Source organism: Neofelis nebulosa, chromosome 2 (genome assembly GCF_028018385.1).
Source record: "Neofelis nebulosa isolate mNeoNeb1 chromosome 2, mNeoNeb1.pri, whole genome shotgun sequence".
Lineage (NCBI taxonomy): Eukaryota > Metazoa > Chordata > Mammalia > Carnivora > Felidae > Neofelis > Neofelis nebulosa.
This window is the reverse complement of record NC_080783.1, coordinates 118882941-118907872: the sequence shown is the minus strand read 5'-3', so window position 1 is coordinate 118907872 and position 24932 is coordinate 118882941. Positions and strand designations below refer to the sequence as shown.

The window sequence follows — 24932 nt, the reverse complement described above, 5'->3', positions numbered from 1 at the left end:
TAAGAGCTTAGTTGGTTTTACTTTACCAACCAACTTCAGGTGCCCTCTGCCCAGGCAAAGCTAGGTCCTCAGCCCATGCCCAGAATCAGCAAATGGCTATAGGGAATAAGAGAACAAGTGATCTCAATTCACCTTGGACAGTTCTACCTTGTTTCATGAACTTGAGTTCATCTAGACCTAGTTGCTACTACAGTTCTCTAATAGCTAAAAGTTGCGAGCTCAGATTGGCTCCTTATCTGGTAGATTCCCGGGATTGTCAAATTCTTCTACTCTGCCCCCAGATATCCTAACTCTAGGTCACTCTCCTAGATGACCTTCTGAACCAGATCTGCTAATTGGGGGAGAAAAAGAAACTCCATCTTCGGGGTGGCAGAATATTTCCATTTGTGGATAAAACAGAAGACCCCAAACATCCAAGATGTCCTCAGCCTGACCCCCAGAGATATTTTTCTGAGATCCAATTGAGTGTGCAACACCTCTCCCGCTACCCAGTCCCAAAACCTAACTTCTACTTGTGACCTAGAACTACTGTAATCTCTAACAAAGATCCCTGAAAACAAGAACTAAGTTACAGTACAGGTCATAGTTTTGAGGAATCAGTTGGCCTGGGGTAAAGACTTCTCCCATGATCCACGGGTGCTCTGTATTCTTGCCTGATGTTCTTATCATAAGCTATCACTAGCAGGTGCACTTTGGAAGCTATAGGGAAAGGAACACTAATTCAGAAGAAGTTGAGAAGTTTGTGAAAACCTACTTTTGGTTTAAAAATACCATATAGTGTATGGACTTTAGGTCTTCTGACCTCTGACACAGAGCCCTGCCCTCTTCCCTAGAAGTCAGTGAAAAAGAGAAAATTCACAAGACAGGAGTGTCCTTTAGAGCACAACTGAATGCCTGAGGAATTCTAACTGGTGGGAGAGAATGGGGAAATTCATCTTCAGCCGGTGTAAGTGCCCTGGATTCAAAGAATGGGTTTGGGAAAGGGGGGAGGGACTCACATATGTGCGGCTGGATGACCACTGGCCACACAAGCCATGGGTGTAGGGGAGAGATTCATGATGTCTTTGAACAACCTGTGTTATGAGTAACTGTCGGTGCAGAGGAGGGGGGTGGGTATCGAAGGGATCCAACAAGACCCTTAGCCAAGTGAGCCAGAGAAATGCTTTAGGAAGCACACACCGATGCAAGTCTGGGCCTTGATAGATTTCTGGTGCCATGCTGTTTCAGTGGCCAGAGGGCATGATGTTTAGGAGAGCATGCTGCCAGAGGCTGAGTCCACATCACATCTGACACTGTACCTTATCTGCAGGTAGTCTTGTGACCTGCTGTGGGGGGGCTGAGGTTGACTTTTGTTGTGTTGCCGCAATCCCTTGTCTTCATCACCTGCCCCACTTCACCCCTTCACATTCACTTCTGTCATCACCTCCCCTACTCTTCTCACCTTCTGGTCACTCCCAGTGGCACTCTCTTCTCTCCCTCAAGAAGTGTAACTCACTTTAGATGCTTTGGAGTGGCGTGTATAAGGGAGTCTGACTGTGTTGTTTCAAAGTCCAGGGGTCAGCTTTGTAAGAACTCTGTGAAATAAGGGATGGAAGACAAAAATTATCCTGCTACCACCATGACCCTGAACAAAGCCACTTGAGGAGAGTGATTTGCTGTCAGAATGAAGCACATAATCTGCTTCCATAGAAGTATCTAACAGTAAGAATAAGTAGAGAGGATCCTCATCCTTGGATGTGCATTAGACCCATCTGGTAATGTGGTAATTTACTCACCTGGTAAAGTAAATCAAGACAAAGCCCACATTTGAATCCTAGAGGGATTACAGATACCTGGATTCCATACCAGAGATTTCTATTTAAATGGGGATGGAGGTAGTGGATGGGGCACCAATATTTTTGTAGAATCTGCATAGGTGATAAATGTACAGACAGGGGTGAAAACCCATGGTCTAGGGTCTCAGCAAACCCAACACAAGACAATAGCTAACTATGCAGTTTTAGAGTGCTGCATTTCAAACCACTGAGTCTGCATTCCTCTAGTTAATGACAGCATAGCCTGGAACAAAAAGAGGGAAAGTGGCAGATGGATGGATGACATCACTTCTGTCCTACACCTACACCTTCTCTCTTTATTCAAATGTGTTTGTGTGGCAGTTCGCATTCTTTAGGTTCTGAGACTACTGAGGCAGATTTTTAAAAAAAAATTTTTTTTAATGTTTATTTATTTTTGAGACAGAGAGAGACAGAGCATGAACGGGGGAGGGGCAGAGAGAGAGACACAGAACCGGAAGCAGGCTCCAGGCTCTGAGCCATCAGCCCAGAGCCCGACGCGGGGCTCGAACTCACGGACCGCGAGATCGTGACTTGAGCTGAAGTCGGATGCTTAACAGACTGAGCCACCCAGGCGCCCCTAGGCAGATTTTGATAAGATAATCAGTGACCAGCGAAAAACTCAAATATTATTGCTGTGTAATATTTTTTATTCAACAGTTTTATGGGAAAAAATGTCACATTTCTGTTACATCACATAATTTTCAGACATGTCAAAGTCCAATGACAAATTACATTTGGAGAAAAGCTTTAAAATCCATTTTCATATGCCATTCCTTTGTGGAATACAGCTCTGTACCTCGGCACTAAAGGTTACAAAAAGCACCATTTAAAGGAGGACTTGCTATTTAATTCCCTTCCAAATTATAGTCTTATTCCCCCTTTATGACAGAGCTGCACTCATTCAAAATGCTTCAGTGAAATAACAACCAGCATCCTCCCATTTACCAAAATTCAAACAAGTCTCACATATGGGCCCAGTGTGGAGATTAGGACCAATGGACATCAGTGAGCTTTGGCTGTTCTAAAACCACAAGCTAGGTAAGGTAAGTTTTCTGTAGGTGGGAACAGAAAAGATGATCAAATACATAATACTTACGGTAGGTAGATACCCCTTGACCATTTAACCTGACTACAAAATCCACAGAGCGTTTGGTATTTCACAGCAATCTTACTGCAAAAGCACTGTGCTACACCCAATTAATTGAACTCCAAATAAGGATGGAACTAATACATTAATTTTTAATGAAATTTAATCACTTCAAAGCACAATCAAGAAAAGTAAATCAAGACAAAGCCCACATTTGAATCCTAGAGGGATTCCACTGCTAAGAATTGGATTTCATAAGTAATAGACTCTTAAGGTTTCTCTTTCTTTCCCTCTTTTCCTCCCTCCCTTCCTTCTTATAATTTAAAAAATAAATTTGGCCCTTTTACTCCAAAAGTTTGGGTTCACTGAAGAAATGATAGGCCTTCTACCTTCTGCTGTGATGGGCACCTAGGGAGAGACAAATGCCTAGATCCGGAGTTGTGAAAGACCCTAACCCCACCCCTCCCAGGTGCTCTATCCCATGCGTAGCTGGAGCGAGCCAGCAGTCCCTGGTAGAAGACAGCAAGGCCTTGGTTTTAAGGATGAGTCAGAATAATGTGTGAACAAATTGTGTATCTGCTCGTAGGCCTGTGCCCCAAATCACTAGAACGTGAGGACTTAGAAATCTCTGAGATAGAATATTTTTCAAACACATACAACATAGACTATTGCATATCATTTTTAGTTGAGGTCAAAATTTTAAAAGCCCTATTTCCCCAATTAGAAGCAGGGGATTCTATCATTATTATGTCTCCTTCATTTATACTCAGATTAATATAAGCCCAGCCTAGAGGTAATACTTCTTTCCAAACTTCATTTTAGCAGCATGCATGTAGTATTGACACTTTGAAAAGGCTTTTTTCAGATCTATTAGGTCTACAAGAGACAAGAAATAATTGGAGGCCGAGGTTTGTACAATCCTCTCAGAATCTTCTCTTGGATTCTTCTTTTACAGGGTTTCTCTACCACGTAAGCATTGTTTTTAAAAAAGCCAACACTGTAGAGGCCAGGTATGCCCCTAGGGGGTGTTACTTGCAGTGACCAAATCCCATTCATTTCTAAGCTTAATGCAAGCTAATAACCATGACCATACCAGCAAGAGGACTAACATTTGTTTTAGGTAATGTTTGACCTGAGACTCTGGTAAAAGTCAGCTTGAAGGTAAAGCAGAATTCAGAAAAAAGGGTAGAGAACAGAACAAGAGACGAAGGGATGTTTTATATAGTAGGTTCTGTTCAGTGAGATCCAAGGATTCCAGTATGTCAGGTCTCATGTAATTAACAACAAAAAGGCTACTTTTAGTTCTGAGTTATGGAAGCCTTTAGTTTCCTAGTATCCTCCTTAGCTCAGTCACTCTTCCTTTTCCTCACAACCCCCAAACCACTATGCAGTTCTTAAAGGGTGAGCCCTCCTAAAAGAGTGATTTTCTAACTCATCTAACTTTGACTCTGTGAAACTCCTATAGGTTAAAAAGAAAAAAAAAAAAAAAGCTAAAAATGTGGGGTTTTTTTGCCTTTATTCATTTTCAAAATCTGCCAAGCTCTCTCTTGCAGAAAATAAACTATCCCTTTAACCAACATAAAAGAATGAGTGTGGTGCACTCTGGGCTACCTTCCTCCTTTCCTCTCTACCTTCTAGAAGTTTCTTGGAGACAGACTGTGTGTGACAGGCTTCTCAGAGCCAGAGGTGTATGAGCAGTGCAGAGAAGGGACAGTGCTGAAGGGGGCATCGCCCAGCTCTCCTTGCCTGTCCTCTTCCATACCAGCTGGTGGGCTCTCATGTCACATTTGGCCAAGAGATTACCTCAGAACTTGGGAAACTGACACTCTACATTTCCAGATCGGGAAGATCTCAAGGCCACCAGCACCAAAACCTAGCGTCACTGGAGTCAGAAGCCTCTGGCTTGAAAAATTAAAGGGATCTCTTTTCCTGCCCCACTCTACTGATACACCTGTGTAGAGTAAAAATTTTAATACACAAACACATAGGCAATCACAATTCAATACTGTTGACAAGAAAAAGGAGTGTAACAAAATCCTCCATTTAACAACCAGGATTTTGAATCCTCCTATGTGGCCCACTTATTTAATGGGTATTGGAGAAAACAGTACTATAACTGAAGACAATGTAGATCCTGAGAGCTGGTAATAATAGGATTTGGCCTGGATTTTTTAAATGACACACCACTCAACAAGTGGTTGGGACCATAAAAGGTTTCCCACACAAGCCTTTTGCTGCAGAAGGCAGCCTTGAGTGGCTAAAGCGGTATTTACTCTCGGCAAGTAACCACCAAAGCACTTAACAATTTACATTCCCAGCAAAACCACCACTCAATGCCCTACTGCCTCCCTCCCAGGATCTAACAGGTCTACATAACCCGAAGACAACTGTGTCATCAGCTTTGAATAGGAAAGACAGGAGGTAGCTAAACTGACCTAAGGGCACCTATGGGTGCCCTTTCAGTGCGGCTGGACACATCTTAACAGTGAAGGTGTCTCTCAAGCAACAAGTTTGGCCTCCTTCAGAGCTGAATGTTTAACTTGCATTTATCTGTAATGGAAGAGCCACAGATATTTGGGGAAAAAAAGTTTTATCTTTGAGCAACATTTCAAGAGTGGAATGAATAGCTACTTTTCATTCCACAAATGAAAGTCACTGACCTCACTTCATCATCAAACACTTTTAAAAAAGAGAAAGACAAAGTGATTTTCCATTAGCACTTGGTACAGGGAAGCAATACTATTCACGGTTAGAACACCAGGGCTACTTTCCTGCTTCTTGGCGTAATGGATCTTGAAGTTAAAAGAAATTTTTAGGTGCACCCAGTGAACCTGAATCTGTATCTAGAACAGTGTTTAGTGCAATGATGTGCATGGGGTTGGTCACATTAATGTAAGACTGTAGAGGAGTAGACTACTACTTTCTTGTTGAAGAAAATCTTGGGAACCATTTATCAAGGGCCTAAAATTCTCCTATGTAGTCTCTTAAGAACAATGAAAAGGCATTTTTTAATTAAAGAAAAATGTAGGCACATAAAAAAATCTCCCAAGGATGAAAGACATTAAAGCATTCTCTGGTTCCACTCCGATCTTCAAAGGTATCTGCTCTGTGAAAGAAAATACGGAAGCAGGGCCAGGCCAGGTGGGAAAACTGATGGGAACGTGCCAAGACAGCCTAAGCCATGGCACTAAACTAACACAAGAAAGTAGACCTTCCGCGTTCTGCCTTCCTTACAACACTGAGACCTATTTTCTTTAGTAGAAGTTAAAACAAGTGGTAACAAAGTGGCCTGGGCCTGTGCTGGGCTAAAAAAGGAGACTTTCTGGCAGCCCTAGTCTCTGAGGTGGGTCAGGTCTTACGTAGCCTTTGAAAGGGGTCACCTGCCAGTGAGTTTTGTTGTTAGGGAAGGGTCAGGTATAGGATCGGAAGGAGGTTATCAAAGCAAGAATGTGAAATGAGAAGAAAAAGGGTTCCTGTGGGGCATCTGGTTATCATAAAAAGCACAGACTGTGCCACACACTCTAGGATACAGAGAACCCATGCAAGGAAAGCTGCCCCTGCCAAGGAGGCAGCTGGAAGTAGGGCAGAAGTCTGGCACAAGCCCATTCTTTGGAGAGCCAAGGTAGCAGTGACAGAATCTCTACCCAACAAGGATCCTGAGAGTTGGCTCTTCATTCATTTTAGGAAACAAGCTTCCTGTAACGGTCCTTCCTGCGGCTCCCCCAAACAGGTCTTGGGGAGTCCCCATAGGCAGAGAGAACACATCTAGCTAGGAGGCTTCCATTAACCTTCCTCTCATATATGTATATGTATATATATATAATTTTTTTTTCTTAAAATAAATTCCATGAACTCATAAAGCTCTCATCTGCAATCAGATGCAAAAGCAGAGCATCCTACTCAAAGGCTCTGAAACACACACATCAGCCTCAAAGCAAGTTAGCCTTCCAGTCTCCGGTGAAGACTGGTCCAGTCCAGAAAGGCAAGGGAGATGCTTCTCTTGAATCCCGGAGGCAGGAAGGGATCCCTTCAGATGGGCTTGTACAGCAGAGTAGTGACATACTTCTTCTTGTAGCGATGGGTTGCGCTAAGGACCATCACACTGTCCTGCAAGAGAAAGAAACATGCAGCTAATTCATTAGTTTAGGCAACAGGCGGCTCTTCCCAGCCATCAGTGTTTCAGTCACTCACTTTTAACAGAGATAGTTGGAAATTATAGAAATAGGTTGGTTTTGGAGTCCGTTCAACTTAAGTTCCAATCCCGACTCCTCCTGTAACTCTGTTTGTGGCCTTGAGTAATCTACTTGATGCCTCTAAGCCTTTTCCCTCATTATTACAAAGGATAACACCTACCATTAAGGTGGCACTGATGATTATATGAGAATATCTAGCACGGTACCTGACACATAATAGGTGCCGAAGAAATATTAGTCTCCTACCTCACTCCTTTCCCTACCTCAGATTTGAATATTGGGCTTAATTAAAACTTGCATGGAAAAAGAAAAAAGAAAAAATATTTTGACATTCAGTTTTAGAAGAAAGTCTAAAATGCACTGAGAAGAAAGGGCAGTGATCCCCCACCCTGACCTTTCCAAGCCCCAAAGCAGGTCTAATTTCCATTTAATACCAGGAATGAACTTAAAAAGTTCATTCTAATCAAGAGGAAAACTCAGGAATCCCTCTCTCTGAACAAAGTGGACCCCAAAATCTTCTTTGGAAAGATATTCAATCCAGTGGCTCCAAACAGCCTAAACAATCTGACAGAACCGAGAATGAATGGGTCAAGGCCAAGCAGAACTACAGTAATCAAGACACTGACCTGAGTCAGAATCAATATGAAGAGTAAGAGGTACTCTTTCCCCGGCTGTGTGCAGCCTCAGGGCATGCCACAGGAGGAGAGGGCAGGCCTGTGAGCATCAATTGAGAGCCAAACAGCAGTTACAGGAGGCAAAATTCAGTCTAATCCCAGTGCATCTTCCTATTTTCCCGTATGCTGTAGTATCTACAATGAATACTTCTCAGATTAACATTCTGTGACCAGAGTGTGCTGATCACAGCCTAAATATGACAGAAGCGAGGCAGGCTAAAAAAATAAAATAAAATAAACCAAAACTCCGCTCCAGGAAGGGTCTGGTAAAAATGAGGAGCAGGTGACAGAAAGACCTACTTGGAAAGACCTGGTGCAGTGACCACTAGAAAAGAACATGGAATGAGGACAGGAGGACCTCAGTCCTCTCGCCGGTACTTACTGGCAATATGACCTTCTCTGAGCCTTAGTTTCTTTATCTATAAAACAGGGGTTAAAAATAATACTTACCTCACAAGGTTATTATAAAATTTAAATTCAATAATATATATATATTTGAAAAGTATCACATAATCTGTTAAAGACAGCTGTATCAGTGATTTCCTTAATCTGGCTGCACATCTAAGAAATAAAAGCAGCTTAAAAAACAATTACCGGGGCTCTATCCTAGACATACTTATTCAGAATCTTTGGGGATGCAGGCTTTGAATCTGTATTTTTACAAACTTCCCCAGGTAATTCTGACAATGAGCCTAGTTTGGTAACTACAGAGCTACCTAAAACTTTACTCCAGTAGCCAAACCACAAAGATGTGATGGGACTGAATGGATAATTTTCAACCCAGACTCCGAGGCAGCAGAAAAACTAAGGAGAACGCTAAGAGTTGGAGGTGACAGAGCAAATCTGGTCACATTTCCCCTTTACCTAGTGTAGAGGAGAGATGCAATCAGTGGGTATATGTGACTGAAGCACCTGACAGCAGCTCCTATCCACCTTTAGAAAGCAAAAGCCTTAGTCATATTTGAGGATTCTCCAAACTGGTAAGATAAACTTGCTTTGTCTGCAATGAAATCCTAGTGCTATGAACTCTAATTTAATTAAGTAGGTGGTACAAAGGTTATAGCTATCCAAAAAGAAACCAGGAAGGAAAAAAGTTCTTTAAGTCACAGGGCAATTCAGCTAGCCAGAACGTAGGATAGGGACTAAGATTTAAAATAAACCAAACAAAAAAATCCACCTACTAGTTAAGAAACTTCTCCTACAATTTGACCATTACGGCCTGCTTTAGCTTCAGTGAGGTAGCAGGGCAAATTACCACTGGAGAACATGTGTTAACCCTTCCCTCTCATTTTGGGGAAGAGCCAGGCCCACTACTCACCTTAATGGATAATGCATAGAGATGGTTCAGCATAACATGGTTGGGCTCGGGAAGCAAGGCTGGGTCACACTAAGAAAGAAAAAAATCACTAAATGGGATTAAATGCACAGTTTTAAACCAGTTTATTCTTCCTCAGAGCTCTTTGGAAACTTCTGAGGGGCGGCTGGGTGGCTCAGTCGGTTTAGCGTCTGACTTTGGCTCAGGTCATGATCTCACGGTTCGTGAGTTCTGGCCTCATGTCGGGCTCCGTGCTGACCACTCAGAGCCTGGGGTCTGCTTTGGATTCTGTGTCTCCCCCTCTCTCTGCCCCTTCCCTGCTCATGCTTTCTCTCTCAAAAATAAATAAACATGAAAAAAATTAAAAAAAAAAACTGTTGAGAAACTCTAAACTAGAATGTATATTTCTTTTAAATGATACTATATATCAATCATTTGTTCTCATTACAGAGAATTAGGAAAATTCTGAGTCCAGGGCAAACCCTAAGCCTTAGCATCTATTTATCTCCCTTAATAAGAGTGAAAACAAAAATCTTGCCCACAACACGTACAGAAGATTTGTGTTAGGAGACAAAAACCTTAGTGGGAATCAAGTGAACTGACTAGAGATATCAAGTATACGGGGAAAAAACACAAACCCAAACCCCTTATACTCCTTTTGTATACTCCCAAATGATAAATATGCCTTATCTTCTGTTGGAACAGAAGTCCCAGTTTCTGGAACTTCTAACAATCTATGGTTCTGGGTCTAATTTATTACGATCAGAAGGTAACTATGAATTTTGATATCAATAGCTGGAAAAGTAACAACTCAGCCCTGGAAAAAAGGATCTGTAATGCTATTGATATACACATGATTTATATTCTCAACACAGCTTTGTAATAATCCTGACCTCTATGATTACTAACTTTGGATCAGATGGTTCTAGTAACCCCCAGATGCCCCAGCAATCCTTTCAGGATACTCACAGATATATTAGTGTCCTTGTTAAGAATAACTTGAAGAAGGTGAGGAGGTAGGATGGGTGGGGATTTGAATCTCTCCTCGGATCGAAACACGTACATTTCTTGACCATAAGGCCCTGGGGGAGAGCTGGAAAGGTCTGGAAGATATTTACCCAAATATAAGGGAAAATTGCAGAACTAGTAAAAGTGCGTGAAAAAAACTGTCAATACATGGCAGCTAATATTAAATATGGTAGCAATCATAGATCATAAACTTATAAGCTGCTGGCTCTACAACTGTAAGGCAAAGAGTCTGAGTCATCCTGAACATGAAATTCCTCAACATGGCAACATGATGGGGAGGACAGAAGAGGGGATGAGGAGTCAAAGTTGTAGGTTCAGAGAAAAGCTACTCTATTTGTCAGTTGTATGACCTGGGACAAATCCTCCTACTACAGTCAGTTTCTTCATTCATAAAATGAAAGTAATGTATCTCTACCCTATTTCACAATGTCTTTATAGCAATCAAATGAGATAACAGATGTTTCAAATGAGAAACAGATTGTTTGTGAACTGTCAAACAATGTGAAAAAAATTAAGATTTCTTTTCTTTTCTTTTTTTTTTTTTTTTTTTAAACACCCAAGCAACAGACAACAAGGATATACACTCTTAAGATTGCTGATGCTACAATGATTGCAACAGTGAGGACAAGATTACTAACACTGAAGTAGTTGTTAGGGAAATGTAAACCAAAAGCAGAATTAGATACCACTTAACACTCATTAAGATGGCTATAATAAAAAAGACACAATAATAATTGTTGGTGGGGCGCCTGGGTGGCTCAGTCTGTTAACTTCGGCTCAGGTCATGATCTCACGGTTCGTGAGTTCAAGCCCTGCACTGGGCTCTGTGCTGACAGCTCGGAGCCTGGAGCCTGGAGCCTGGAGCCTGCCTTGGATCCTGTGTGTGTGTCTTTCTCTGCCCCTCCCCAGCTTGTGCTCTCTTTCTCTCTCACTCTCAAAACTAAATAAACATTAAAAAAAAAATTTTTTTAAATAATTATTGGTGAGGATGTGGAGAAATTGGAACCTTTGTACCATCCTGTTGCCGGAGGGAATAGTACAGTAGCTTTGGAGAACAGGTGGCCAATTCCTTCAAAAGTTAAATGTAAAGTTATCCGATGGCCCAGCAATTACACTCTTAGGAAATGAAAACATGTTCACACAAAAACTTGAGCACAATGTCCAGAACAGCATTGTTTATAATTGACAAAAAGTGGAAATGATCCAAATGTCCATCAGCTAACAGGTAAACAGAATGATATATCTATACAATGGAATTTTATTGTCACAAAAAGGAGTGAAGTATTGGAGCGCCTGGGCAGCTCAGCTGGTTAAGCATCGAACTCTTGATTTTGGTTCAGGTCATGATCTCAGGATTCGAGAGTTCAAGCCCTGCCTGCTTGGGATTCCCTCCCTCTCCTTCTCCCATTCTCTCTCTCTCAAAAATAAACTTAAAAAAAAAAAAAAAAAGTTCTGATACACATTAAAACATGGATGAACCCTGAAAACCTGCTAAGTGAAAGAAGCCAAACATCAAAGACCACGTATTGTGCGATCCCATTTATATGAAAGGTCCAGAGTAGGCAAATCCATACAGGCACAAAGGAGATCAGGAAACTGGAAACTGGGTTAAAGGAGGAAGAGAGAATATCAAAAGTATGCCGGTCCTCTTTCTGTATAATAATGGGTATATGTTCACTGGCTGCTTTGCCAGAATCCTCTAATGCAAAAGTGGAGGGCTGCAAGCAGTCTCATCATTTAATTCAGTATTACTAAACTCTGTTGGTCACTGCCTAACCAGTCAAGAAGAATGTCCAACTTTATGTTCTGAGATTATATAATAAAAACAATATTTGTATGATTTTCATAGACAATTATGATACCATTGATTGGTCTCTTAGAAGCTACATAAGCCACCCTTGTGCCCTGATATTCTAATATACTGCACTTACGGAAAAAGGTTGAAGGACCTGTCCATGAATTCAAAGCCAGTGAGTAGCAGGGGCAGGCTCTGAACTCACAAGGGAAAACTGCACTCACTGGGAACACAGTGCACCGTTCTTTAGACCGGTACAGCCTTTGTTGTAATGTAATAAAATGGTAACCGTGAGTGTGCTGAGCACATCACTCTTCTGATGCTATAGTCAATGTGATGAAATCCATGGAAAAAGTAGTATTAGGAGAAACAAAAAGATACAGGTCTTTTCCTCTACCAAGGAATTTATTTTTTAAATGTTTGTTTATTTTTGAAGGAGAGAGTGAGAGAGAGAGAGAGAGAGAGAGAGAGAGCATGAGTGGGGGAGGGGCAGAGAGAGAGGGAGACACAGAATCTGAAGCAGGCTCCAGGCTCTGAGCTGTCAGCTCAGACCCTGACGTGGGGCTCAAACTCAGAGTGTGAGATCATGAACTGAGCCGAAGTCAGATGCCCAACCGACATAGCCACCCAGGTGCCCCTAAGGAATTTTTTTTTTTTTAACCCAAAACTTATAATGCAGTTAACATACACACAAAAGAACTGTGGGGTTTTTGTAACCCTCCCTCCCTTCACCCCCGCCTGAAGACTGCCATACTTGGAAGGCCCTATAAAACTGCCAGCTAAGCTATCAAACCAGCAGGATTAAGCTAATGCATCTAAACAAGGCAAACCAGACACAACTAGCCTCAGCTGGGTGATACTGCCAAAGGGTCAATGAAAACTTGAAATATTACTAGAAATAGGCTTTTATTTCACTATTTATTTTTTTATGAAAAAAAATTTTTTTTTAATCTTTATTTTGAGAGAGAGACAGAGTATGAGCAGGGGAAGAGCAGAGAGAGGGAGGCACAGAATCTGAAGCAGGCTCTAGGACCTGAGCTGTCAGCATAGAGCCCGACGCGGGGCTCGAACTCACGAACTGTGAGATCATGACCTGAGCTGAAGTCGGACGCTCAACTTACTGAGCCACCCAGGCGCCCCTACTATTGATTTTTTTCAAAGCCCATGTGAAAGTCTGTGAGCGAGGGAAAAGCAGAGGGAGAGGGAGAGGGAATCTGAAACGGGCTCCATGCTCAGTGTGGGTCCCAGTGAGGGGCTCGATCTCATGATCATGAAATCATGACCTGAGCCAAAATCAAGAGTCAGACGCTTAACTTAGCCATGCACTTAGCTACCCATATGTCCCTAGAAATAGCTTTTTAAACTATAGGCCTATGAAAGAAAGGATAAAACAGAAAATAGAGTACATTGCATGTAACAAAGGCACACATTCTGCTATGAGACTTGTGTTACAGGTGTGTATGTGTATGTGTATGTGCGAGTGAGTGAGCAAGAGACAGAGAGAAGGAGGGAGGGAGAGAGAGAGAAGGAGGGAGGGAGGGAGAGAGAGAGAAGGAGGGAGGGAGAGAGAGAGAAGGAGGGAGGGAGAGAGAGAGAAGGAGGGAGGGAGAGAGAGAGAAGGAGGGAGGGAGGGAGAGAGAGGAGGGAGGGAGGGAGGGAGAGAGAGGAGGAGGGAGGGAGAGAGAGAGGAGGGAGGGAGGGAGAGAGAGAGAAGGAGGGGGAGAGAGAGAGAGAAGGAGGGGGAGAGAGAGAGAAGGAGGGGGAGAGAGAGAAGGAGGGGAAGAGAGAGAGAAAGGGGGGGAGAGAGAGAGAGAGAGAGAGAAAGGGGGGGAGAGAGAGGGAGGGAGGGAGAGAATTGGGTTACAATGTAAAACAAATGTCTTGCTGTAGATCCTCATTAAAAAATTTGAAATGAGGGCGCCTGGGTGGCTCAGTCAGTAAGTATCCAACTTTGGCTCAGGTCATGATCTCACGCCTTGTGAATTTGAGCCCTGCATTGGGCTCAGAGCCTGGAGCCTGCTTCAGATTAGGGGTCTTCTCTCTTTGCCCCTTCCCTGCTCATGCACGCGCACGCTCTCTCTCTCTCTCTCAAAAAATAAACTAACATTAAACATTAAAAAAAAAAATTTGAAATGAAATTCACTAGACTGAGGTTTTTCTTGTCTCAGAGGAGACCTAAATGTTTACAGGACAAACACGTATATAGACAAAAATATATATATTAACAAATTTTACATATATACATATATAAAACATATATACGATTCATATATATGTTGTGTGTATGCATATATATACATATATACATGTGTATTTGTATATATACATATGTATACACACACATATATACATGTATATGTAAATATATATACATATATACATATATATTTACGTATATAAATATATAAACGTAATATATATACGTAATATAAACGTAAACATATATTACGTATAAAAATATATAAATTATATTTATATAAATACATAAACATATATTTACGTATATATATGTATATATATTTACGTATACATGTATATATACATATATATTTACGCATACACACACATATACTCATCTAGGACCAAAATGGACAAATGGCTTATGCTCAAGGGTTGCCCAAAAATTTATACAAATTATATATATATAAAACATATATATGATTCAGAAGATTCCTGAGGATAAAAAAAAAAAAAAAAAAGAAGATTCCTAAGGAGAAAAGGAAAAAACAAACAAGGGGTGCTTAGGTGGCTCAGCTTGTTGAACATCTGATTTTTGCTTTTTGGCTCGGGTCATGATCTCACAGTTCATGGATCAAGCCCCACATCGGGCTCTGCACTGACAGCAAAAAGCCTGCTTGGAACTCTCACTCTCTCTCTCCCCCTCCCCCATTCATTCTCTCTCTCTCTCTCTCTCTCAAAATAAATAAACATTAAAGCAAAAGAATGAAAACTACCCTTGGGAGGGAACATGCGTTATAAGAAGAACACATCAAGAAAGAGCAAATACTACGAACTTACCTCGACAAGATGTCTCTGAGCTTTCCATTGAATCTAGCTTTAAAGCATCAAACACCTCAAAGTCAGATTTCTTGACATGGATCAAATTGTTAATCGTGCCAAGCTGACTGGTAACCACAGGCTGAAACAATGGATGGAAACAATTCATAAACCCGGTTTCAAATTCATCTCTTCCATCTAATTCTCCTATTTTAAAAATGATCATACTCAGCACTTCCATCTTTAATCAAGAGAGAAATCCTCCAGTGTAGGGCCCCATCAATCCTGACAGCAATGACATTTGACACCAAGGGGAATAATAGCCAAAAGGACACAGTTAAGTTAATGGTTACCCTTGGAAATCAAGGCCTTACCTCTGACGGGTCATGAACCCATTGTCCATCCACAAAAAACTTGTACTGGTGCTCTCCCTCAGGGAGGTCTAAGATGGCAACAAAGTCATTATGGCTACAGAAGAAAACAGAAAGTTAAGCAGGCCAAGTTCCTATTAGAAGACAGAATGTTAATGTAAAAACCATGAGACTTTCACAACATCATACCAATGGCCTCCCACATTCCTAAGCAATTGTCCCCCGGAATAGAAAATAATTTATAGACCCAGTCTCCTTTTCTGTATTACCTTGAAGACTTATTTACCAGCCCCTCCCAATAACTTTAGTTCTTAACTAATATCTGGAAAAGAATGATAGAGATGTTAATCCCCAAAATGGTTTGCCTTAGCACAACTAATATGCTTCAGTAGGAACAGACCCCTCACAAGTATAAAGAAGATACCAGGTAGCCTCAGGATACAGAAATGCCTCAGGTACCCTTTCCACATTTTGGTGAGCATTTTCTGAAAAATGATCTACATGTAAAGGGCCATTCTGATTACCAAATAATTCATTACTGCTCTGCAAGCAACAACTCACATTAGTAACTAGATGTCATGTTGTACTTTGTTTTGATGCAGAAGTCAGAACAAGTGGACTCAGCCAGTTACAAATGACTTCCCACAAGCATAGATAGGATTTGTGTTAACAGTCCTAAAGAATGTACCCACAAAGCTGTTACGCTAAGTTCCTCTGAGGCAGTGATATTCTAATGGGTAAAACATTTCTGACTCACTACAAGGCTTAAAAAAAAAAATGTCACAAATGTAGTCATTGGTCACAGAAAATGTTCTAGAGAGAGTCCCTAGCAGGTGGAGAGGAGCAGTACAGCCAGGTCTCTCTCCTGAGAAAGGAAATCAGGTCTCTGGTTTCCTTTGTAGACTCATGTAGACTCAACCAAGACACTTGTCTTCACCTCTTAATCAGTGGAATCTTGGTGCTCCAATTGTTGAAGGACCCAGAGATGAAGACCTCCTTGCCTCCTTCAGACCAGCGGATAACAGTGGGCCGGGCCTGCTGTGTATGCTTTACGGAGTCCTCCAAATCTTGTTGCCATGATACAAATTCTTTGTCCCCAGGGAGCTGTAAGAAGGATTAGGTCATCCCTAAATTGTGACCCAGGAATTCTTAAAAGGTCACTTTCGCCCCTAGCTTACAGAGGGGTGCTAGGTTTCTACTAAGGATCAGTAAGCCTTGAAATTGGCAACTAAATCACATTTTGAATAAACTATAGACAAAGAACTCATCGAGGACCAAAATAGTCAAATGGCTTATGCTCAAGGGTTGCCTAAATCACAGCCTAACTTTACAGGCTGCATACATCACCCACTCTTTCAGAGCCTTAGGATCTCCCTTTAAAAAAAAAAAAAAGAAAGGGGGATTGGGGCACCTGCGTGGCTCAGTCAGTTAAGCATCCGGCTCCAGCTCAGCTCATGATCTCATGATTCGTGAGTTCGAGCCCCACATCTGGCTCTGTGCTGACAGCTCAGAGCCTGGAGCCTACTTCCAATTCTGTGTCTCCCTCTCTGTCTCTCCCCCGTTCATGCGCTCTCTCTCTCTCTCAAAAATAAATAAACATTAAAAAAAAAAAAAAAAGATGGGGGGGAAGCTTACTGGCTGTTAGCAGATTAACTCACAGGCAGGCAATTATGACATGCTTCTGAGTACCTCTTAAGAGAAAAAATATGAAAAAAAAGTATGCTTCTATAAAAAGCAATAAAGTTAGCCATGTATTTTTCACATGTAAATAGGAACAGTTTTCAATGATCAGTTGTAATGGAAGTTAGAAATACTGAAATTCATAAATAATTCACAAACTTCATTTTAGCAAACAGGTTACAAAAGGCCACTAAAAATATAAAAAATCATCATCATTGGTTTCTTAAATTTTGGGAAGTGTTATGAAATCTTGACTTGCTCACTTCTGCCAAGTTTATACTAATTATTTCAGGAGTAGGGATGAAAATTCTGGACTCTCAAGAAGTAACCCAACTGGTTAAAGTAACCCAGCTTCCTTTAACAAAAGTGGTTCTAATATCAAATGAGGTCTGTAGGATTCTAAAAACAAATGTCTCCTTACTTAGTTTCTTTTCATTACCATCCTTTAGAACAAGAGTTGGCAGATTATGGCCAGTGAGCCAGATGCTTTTATAAATAAACTTTTATTGGAAAATAGCCACACACATTCATTTATATATTATCTACAGCTGCTTTCACGCTGTAGTAGCAGTATTGAATGTTGTGACAAAACCTATATGGCCACAAAGTCTAAAATATTTACTGTCTGGTCCCTTGCAGAAAAAGTTTGCTGATCCCCACTTTAGACCGGCTTAAATGACTTTGTTAAATAGGTAAACAGGACTGTACTGTATCAAGTCAAAACATTTAGCAAATAAAATAATGTGGGTTAAAAAAAAGGATTAACTTATTCATTTGGGCTTTACTTTCAAAATGGCTAAGGTAGTCTACCTTACATATTGTCTCTCAATATTCCTCGAAACTACACTATGAGACACCAGTAGCAGCATAAACTGAAGTAAATTGAGAAACAGAATTGAAGGGACTTTCATATTACATAAGTGACTTAAGTGAAAACCTTGATCTCCATATTCTGAAAGCAATGCACTCTTGCCTAACTGGCTGCATTAAAATCACAGAAGTTTTTACACATGCCTAAGAGTAACTCTCAGATTCTGATTTAGATACAGGGCCTAGGAATCTATTTTTAAAAAGGCTCACAGAGAATAATAACAATACTGTGATTAAGTTAAAATAAAGAAAAAAACCTCATCTTTAGAGATACATCCTAAAATATTTACAGACAAAATAATACTTGCTAGGATGTCTGGAATTTGCTTCAAAATAACTGGAGGGGGGGAGAGTGGATTGGGGTATAGATGATATAAATTTGTTCACAATTTGATCATGATTTAAACTGGGTGATGGGTATATAGGAGTTCATTACACTGTTCTCCCTACTTTGAAATGTGGAAAATGTTTCCAATTTCCCATATAGTGTTTAAACAAATCTCAAGTGATTCTAATGTGCAAATAGGATTGAGAACTACTGAACTGGTCCACCGAGACTACTGGCATTTGAAGGAATGCAGGCCCCACTGCCACTGTTCCTATGAGTTACCTTCATGATTTAGTATTTTCAGTTTAGAGTTTGAAAGCTACAAACTATTAATATGCCTAGCTTTGGAAGAAAGCCCTCCCACATATGACATGACATTTCTGAGGCAGGCCTTAGTGCAGCTGACTAGCGGAAAGACCATTTACTCCAAGTTAAATAGTCAGCAAGATCATCAGGAAAAGAGGCAAAACAATGAGAATTATAGTTTGAAAATGTTTAAGTGAAACACTGAAGGAAGAAGTAAAGAGACTAGCTTGAGAACTATACAATTTTAGATGTAGAAGAGACCTGAGGAATTATCTGAACCGATTTTCTTATTCACAAATGGCAAGACTGAGGTAAAGGGAAAGAATGACCCCAAAAAGGTTCCATTTCAGATGGAGGAACCTGGCTTTTAATCAGGACACCGGTTACTGCAGTCACAGTTTGACAGACACACTCACTGTACTTAAATCCTGAGTCATCGATGTAGGAAAAGGGTTAAATTACCAGATGGACCACCTTGAAAAAGCTTTGAAGAAGTAAATTCAAGTGACTGGGTAGACAGCTCATATTTTGAGGAAGAAGTCCTGGAGTGGGAAAATGAAGAAAGGAATGGAGAAGAAACACCAAGAAGTGGTCCTTTTAATCAACTTGACTTCTTTTTCTGTGGTTATGTTCTCAATTGGGATTCAAGAAAATAAACAGAATCCAAATTTCACGTGCCACCGACTGGGCAAGTCATTCTTTACTCTGTAAAACTCCAGTTTGGTGAAAGGTTTGTAGTGATAAAGACAAAAAAAAAAAAAATCAAACACACCCCAATCTCCTCAATCCCTCCATTTTTCTACTTCACCCCACTCAGACTGTCCGGAGGAATTATTGTTTATCATGCTGACAGCTCTCAATGTGACTAGGAACATTCGGTTGGTAATCACATTGCTGTCAGCTCCATCTATCTCTACTGGTGAACACAAGTTGCCACTTTTCTCAAAGTCCTTGGATTTGAGTTCAAGGTCCCGGGGACAGCTGTGGGCTGTCTGTTTTCAGCGATGGTATCGTTATGAACTACTAACAGGAAGTGGAGAAATCCTGGAATCATCTGCTCTCCCACTTGAGGAGCAGCTGGGCATGAAAGAAACACCACCTGAACTACCACAACTATAAAGTATGAGATGAACACTGAGCAGTCAACCAAAGAAGGTCCTTTATTGATCCCCAAGATTAGGAGATTGTATCAAATAAGCAAGTGGTTGCATGGCTCACAGCCATGCAAAGGGCAAGAGGATCAGAAATGCTGAGTTCTTAAAGCCAATACTACACTGTATGTTAACTAACTTGAATTTAAATAAATAAAAAAAAGAAGTGCTGAGTTCTTAGAAGGGCAAAATGATACTGATACATATAAGTTGTCAGGAAAAATAAAGTCACTTACCCACCTCAGGTCAAATTTGAGAAACTGCTGCCTATGGTCAGCAACTCAGGCAACTTACAACCTATAAATTCATCAATACTCTAGAAGAGGGCACCTGCCTGTTAGGAAAACCAGATATTGGGGGTGGGGTGTCTACAGTCCCCATCGTAATCATGGCCAACAGATTAGTCGAAAAACAAAAACTCCGCCTCTATTCTATTTTGAGGCAGCACCGCAGGAGTAGTTACCATCCAACATCTCCGTGCCCGAAAAATCCCTTTAATTCAGAAAACCGTAAGCTAGGTCAGCGTGCTAAGAAAGAACCAAGAGAGGAGGAGCGCTGACACCCAGCCCGCTGCGGCAGCGCCCGCTGGGGGCGTGGGGAACGCTCACCTTGGAGTCCGGCAGGCTGAAGACGCTGGGATCGTCGGTACTCCCCACCATGATTTTGTGCTCCTTACCCGGCGCATGGCCGCCGGCACCCTCGGAGCGTGCAGCCTTGGCGCCGTGGCGCTCCCCAGCCACCCGGTCGCTGGTGGTGTTTCCCATGGCTGCAGCTCGAGTCCAGGGCCACCTGCCGTGGGGAACAACACCGGACTAGGAACACCCCGGCGGCCGCGTCAGGGGCGCCCCTGGCTCCGCCCCTGCGCCTGGGGATTCGGGCAAGGGAATCCCCGCCCCAGGGAAGCCGAGCCCGGGGACCCCTCCTCCCCCAGCCTCCAGGGGCGCCCGGAACCCCCCCCCCCACTCCAAACCCTCTGGATGCCTGCTGCTCAGGAAACCCACTTTGGGGAACTCCCCGCATCCCCGCGCGCACTGCCCAGGCGCGCCCCCACCCCAATCACCTCCCGCGATGCTCTCCCTCCTCCCCTAGCCACCACTGCGATGGTTGTTCTGCGGATAAGGCCACCAATAAAGTTATTGAAATTGAAGCCGCGCCCCGGGCTAGCGAACCTGATTTCCTCCTAAAATGGCTACAAGGCCAGTGGCGCGAGGCCCGCCCCGCGCGTTCCCTGCGGCCGCGCGGCGACGGCACCGGGAGCTCGCCGGCCTCTCTAGCCGCCAGCGCCTCGGTGGTGGGCAGCCTCCTGCGCCAGGCGGGGGCGCCAGCTCCGCAGTTAGCCTCGCGCCGGGGCTAGGATGTCCGCTCGGGGGCCCTGGACCAGGATTCATTGTCGCGGTCAGCCCCCTGGCCTTTCTTTATGGGCGTGGTCTCCAGGTGACACTTAGAACCGCCTCGCTGGGCTCGGGTGTCCTGTACCCGGAGAAGCGGCGCTGCTGTGTTCCCGGCCGCCTGACACGGCTTCAGGTTCGCCAAAACGTTTTCTGGGCAGGGTTTTTAGGATAGGCCCGAAGAGGTGGGTTCCGATGGGGAATTAAAAACCAGACTTCCTACTGGAGTCAGAAGGAAGTAGCGGCAATCGCTTGAGGTTCAAACTAACTGATGTGGGGAGCAGTCAGCCTCGACTGGGGCCCAGGGAATAACGGGTGATTAGGAGATAAACCTTGACAAATTAGTGAAACGTTAGTCTGAAGAGGCGGAGAAAGCTATTCTAAGCTAAGAGACAGCATATACAATGAGCAACCCCGGAAGAAATAAAATTTGAGAAAGAGCAACAACAAAAACAAGGAAGACAGAAGGCAGAAAAGGACAAAGATAGTTCTAGGATTGGGACAGATCTAGGTTTTTACTGATAATTAATGGAACTTCTATGGTATTTACTAATCTTACCTTGTATAATTATGTGCATGCCTAATTCCCTACGAGAAACCCTTATCACTCAGTATGTGTTAACCCAGCCAGCAACATTGGCATCACCTGGGCACTTGTTACAGGTGTAGAATCTGAGGCCTTAACTACACAATCAGAATCTGCCTTTTAACAAGATCCTCAGGGGAATGTGTATACATACTGGAGTGTAAAAAGCACTGCTTTGACAGCTGGCAGAGAGCAAATCTGGATGATTCCTCTTCATATTCTGCATGCGCCTTGTACAGAGTAAGCTTTTAATACACATTTACCCAATGAGGGATACATGAATACTGTTTACTACATTTCTAACAAGATAATACCACTTAAACAACCAGTGATGGGGAATCCAAGTTGTACAAAGCCACCCTTTATTTTCTTTTTGAAATTTTTAATGTTTATTTATTTGGGGGGGAGGGGCAGCAAGGGAGGGAGACACAGAATCGGAAGCAGGCTCCAGGCTCTGAGCTGTCAGCACAGAGCGGGACTGGGGACTGGAACTCACAAACTGCAAGATCATGACCAGAGCTGAGGTTAGAGGCTTAATGGGCTGAGCCACCCAGGTGCCCCAAGACCACCCTTTCTGAATGAGTAGCTCTGTTTGTTGAAAAGTTTATTTTAAATTGAAAACCCATCCACTTAAGTTCAACAAATACACTTCTCTTCCTTTTTTCTTTCCTCTGCCTCTAATGAACTCAGTTATTCTCTGGCTTTTAACCAAAGACAATTTGCAGAAAAAAAGGTACATTTTTACGGCAGCCTTTTGGTCATCCCTCCAAAATCTTGACTTCCTGGCTGTCTCCTCTTTGGTCCCTACCATTTCCCTCCTTCCCAGTTCATTTTATTCTTTCCATGGGATGTGAAGCAAGGCCCTTGAAGGAGTAATACATTCAACCTTGTGCACTATTCAGCTCTCTAACCCCAGGGTGGTTTCTCTATGCCAAATCATATGTCCCTGGTGTGTATTACTTTACAACAGTCAAATCAGCATAGGAGAAGGAAACCAAGTGTTATACTGGACAAGTGCAACTTATTAAGAAATAAACTTGTAAAACTAAATAGAAGTGATTTTGGGGTTTTCTCCTTTGGGGAATTAGTCCATGACACTGTTCTGCTCTAGTAGCATTTATAAATCAGGCAATAGTAAGTCAACTCTGCATATTGCATATTTAGACACAGGATGGAAGTAATTGACACCATAGGAAGGATTAACTGCTTCTTTCTAGTCCCAAGTTTGTTTTCATAGACTCATGAATGACTAGGTAAAGAAACAAGATCTCTTAACCAATACGAGTATAATTTCTCCATTTAGTTTTATTGTTGGTGTCCCGATGTTCTCTCTTTCTTTACAGAGGGAAGGAAAAGGAGGTAATAGGCAAAGTAGTTGGTGGGGGTTTGCTGGATGTTACTGTGTCTCAGACGTCATTGCCACTGATCTCTTCAGATCAGCCATTCTGCCTGATAAACAGAGGAAAATAACAGCCTGGGACACCTCATAGCACGGTAAACTTTTATGTGCACTGCTAAAGGTGTCCTTCCTCTGAGAGGTGAGGACTTGGGAATGGGAGAAGAGTGTACTGATTTTACAGAACTTGATGGCAGGTTAGATGGAGCATCTGGAGGTTTACATCCCCATCTCCCCTCCCATTTGTGATCAGGGAGGGGTAGGACATGTCATCTTGGTGATTTCCATTTCAAAAAACAGCCTGATGTTTAAAATTTTTTTTTAATGTTTATTTTTTTTTTGAGAGAGAGATAGAGCACAAGCAGGGGAGGGGCAGAGAGAGGGAGACACGGAATCTGAAGCAGGCTCCAGGCTCTGAGCTGTCAGCACAGAGCCTGACGTGGGGCTCGAACCCACAAACCGTGAGATCATGACCTGAGCCAAAGTCTGGCGCTTAACCGACTGAGCCACCCAGGCGCCCCAACATCCTGATTGATAGTTTTTATAAAGTTAAACATTCACTTAACATGTAGTTTAGTAATCTCACTCCTAAGTATTTATCCAGGTGAAATAAAAATAAGTTCACACAAAAGCCTGTATACAAATGTTTATTTGTACAAATATATGTTGCTTTATTCTATTTATCCCCAAATGGAAACAACACAAATGTCCTTCACCTGGTGAATCAATAAACAAAATGTGGCAGAACTATAAATGTTAAACTACTCAGCAATAAAAAGGATTAAACTCCATGCACACATGGATGAATTGCACATGTGTTATGGGGTGTGAAAGAAGCCAGACTCCATTTACATGACATTCTGGAAAAAGCAGAGGATCAGAAACAGAACCCTGCCTTCTAGGAGTTGAAGATGGGAGAAAGGGTTGAGTACAAAGGAACACAAAGGAATTTTAGGGGATAGAGAACAGTTCTAAATACTGATTGTAGTGGTTGTGTGCATCTGCCAAAGCACAGTATGGTACACTTAAAAGGGTGAGTGTTATGGTATGAAAATTATACCTCAATAAAAAATAAAAAAGTTTTTAAGTGTTTATTTTGGAGAGAGAGAGAGAGCAAGCTGGGAAGGGGCAGAGAGAAAGGACAACAGAGGATCCGAAGCTGGCTCCCTGCTGATACAGCCTGATGTGGGGCTCCAGCTCAAAAACCTTAAGATCATGACCTGAGCCGAAGTTGGATGCTTAACCGACTGAGCCACCCAGGTGCCCCCAAAAACAAAAATTTAATACTATTTTAAAAATTGGCTTCAGCAAGAGGAAAGATACAAGTTTACACACATAAGAGAATACTCAATCATTGTGAAAACCAATTATTTTTAAAAACAAATACCATTGGTTTTATTTAAAAAATTTTTCCAGCTTTATTGAGGTATAATTGACAAAATTATATATATTTAAAGTGTGCAACATAATGACGGTATATATAAACACCGTGGAATGGTTATCACAATCAAGTTAATTAACACACCCATTGATCCACAGTTAACTTTGTGTGTATGTGGTGATACTTCTTAGGATTTACAATTTTAGCAAATTTCCTAATAGTTATTATTTACTATAGACACCATGCTGTGCATTAGATATTCTTACTCATAACTAAAAGTTTATACCCTTATAGCAACATCTCACCCTTTTTTCCACCAATTAGTCCCTGGCAGCTACTATTCTATCCCTGTTTCCCTGAGTTTGACTTTTTTGTTTTTGTTTTTGTTTTTTTAGATTCTGTGTAGAAGTGAGATCGTGTGGTATTCGTCTTTCTCTGTTTGACTTATTTCCTTTCTCTGACATTTCACTTAGCATAATGCCCTTAAGGTCTATCCGTGATGTAAATGGCAAGATTTTCTTTTTTCTCATGGCTGAATAATTTTCCACTT

The 24932-nt window shown here is 42.0% G+C and overlaps 1 protein-coding gene across 3 annotated transcripts; it reads right to left on the bottom strand.

Annotated features, from left to right (window-relative positions):
- Positions 1–2461: 2461 nt before the first annotated feature.
- On the bottom strand, positions 2462–20895 carry PRKAB2 (protein kinase AMP-activated non-catalytic subunit beta 2). 3 transcript variants are annotated; one of them, XM_058715994.1, is made up of 8 exons: positions 20801–20895; positions 20240–20420; positions 16234–16400; positions 15300–15393; positions 14947–15067; positions 10074–10207; positions 9108–9176; positions 2462–7029 (listed from the first exon to the last, which is right to left on the bottom strand). In XM_058715994.1, exons 2-8 carry the CDS (start codon positions 20393–20395, stop codon positions 6952–6954), a joined length of 819 nt encoding a protein of 272 aa, XP_058571977.1. In that variant the 5' UTR covers positions 20396–20420; positions 20801–20895; the 3' UTR covers positions 2462–6951. The 3 variants fall into 3 exon arrangements, with proteins under 3 accessions (XP_058571977.1, XP_058571979.1, XP_058571978.1); XM_058715996.1 differs by lacking the exon at positions 20801–20895 and adding an exon at positions 20692–20792; XM_058715995.1 differs by lacking the exon at positions 20801–20895 and adding an exon at positions 8172–8208 and having other exon boundaries at positions 20240–20557.
- Positions 20896–24932: the final 4037 nt, after the last annotated feature.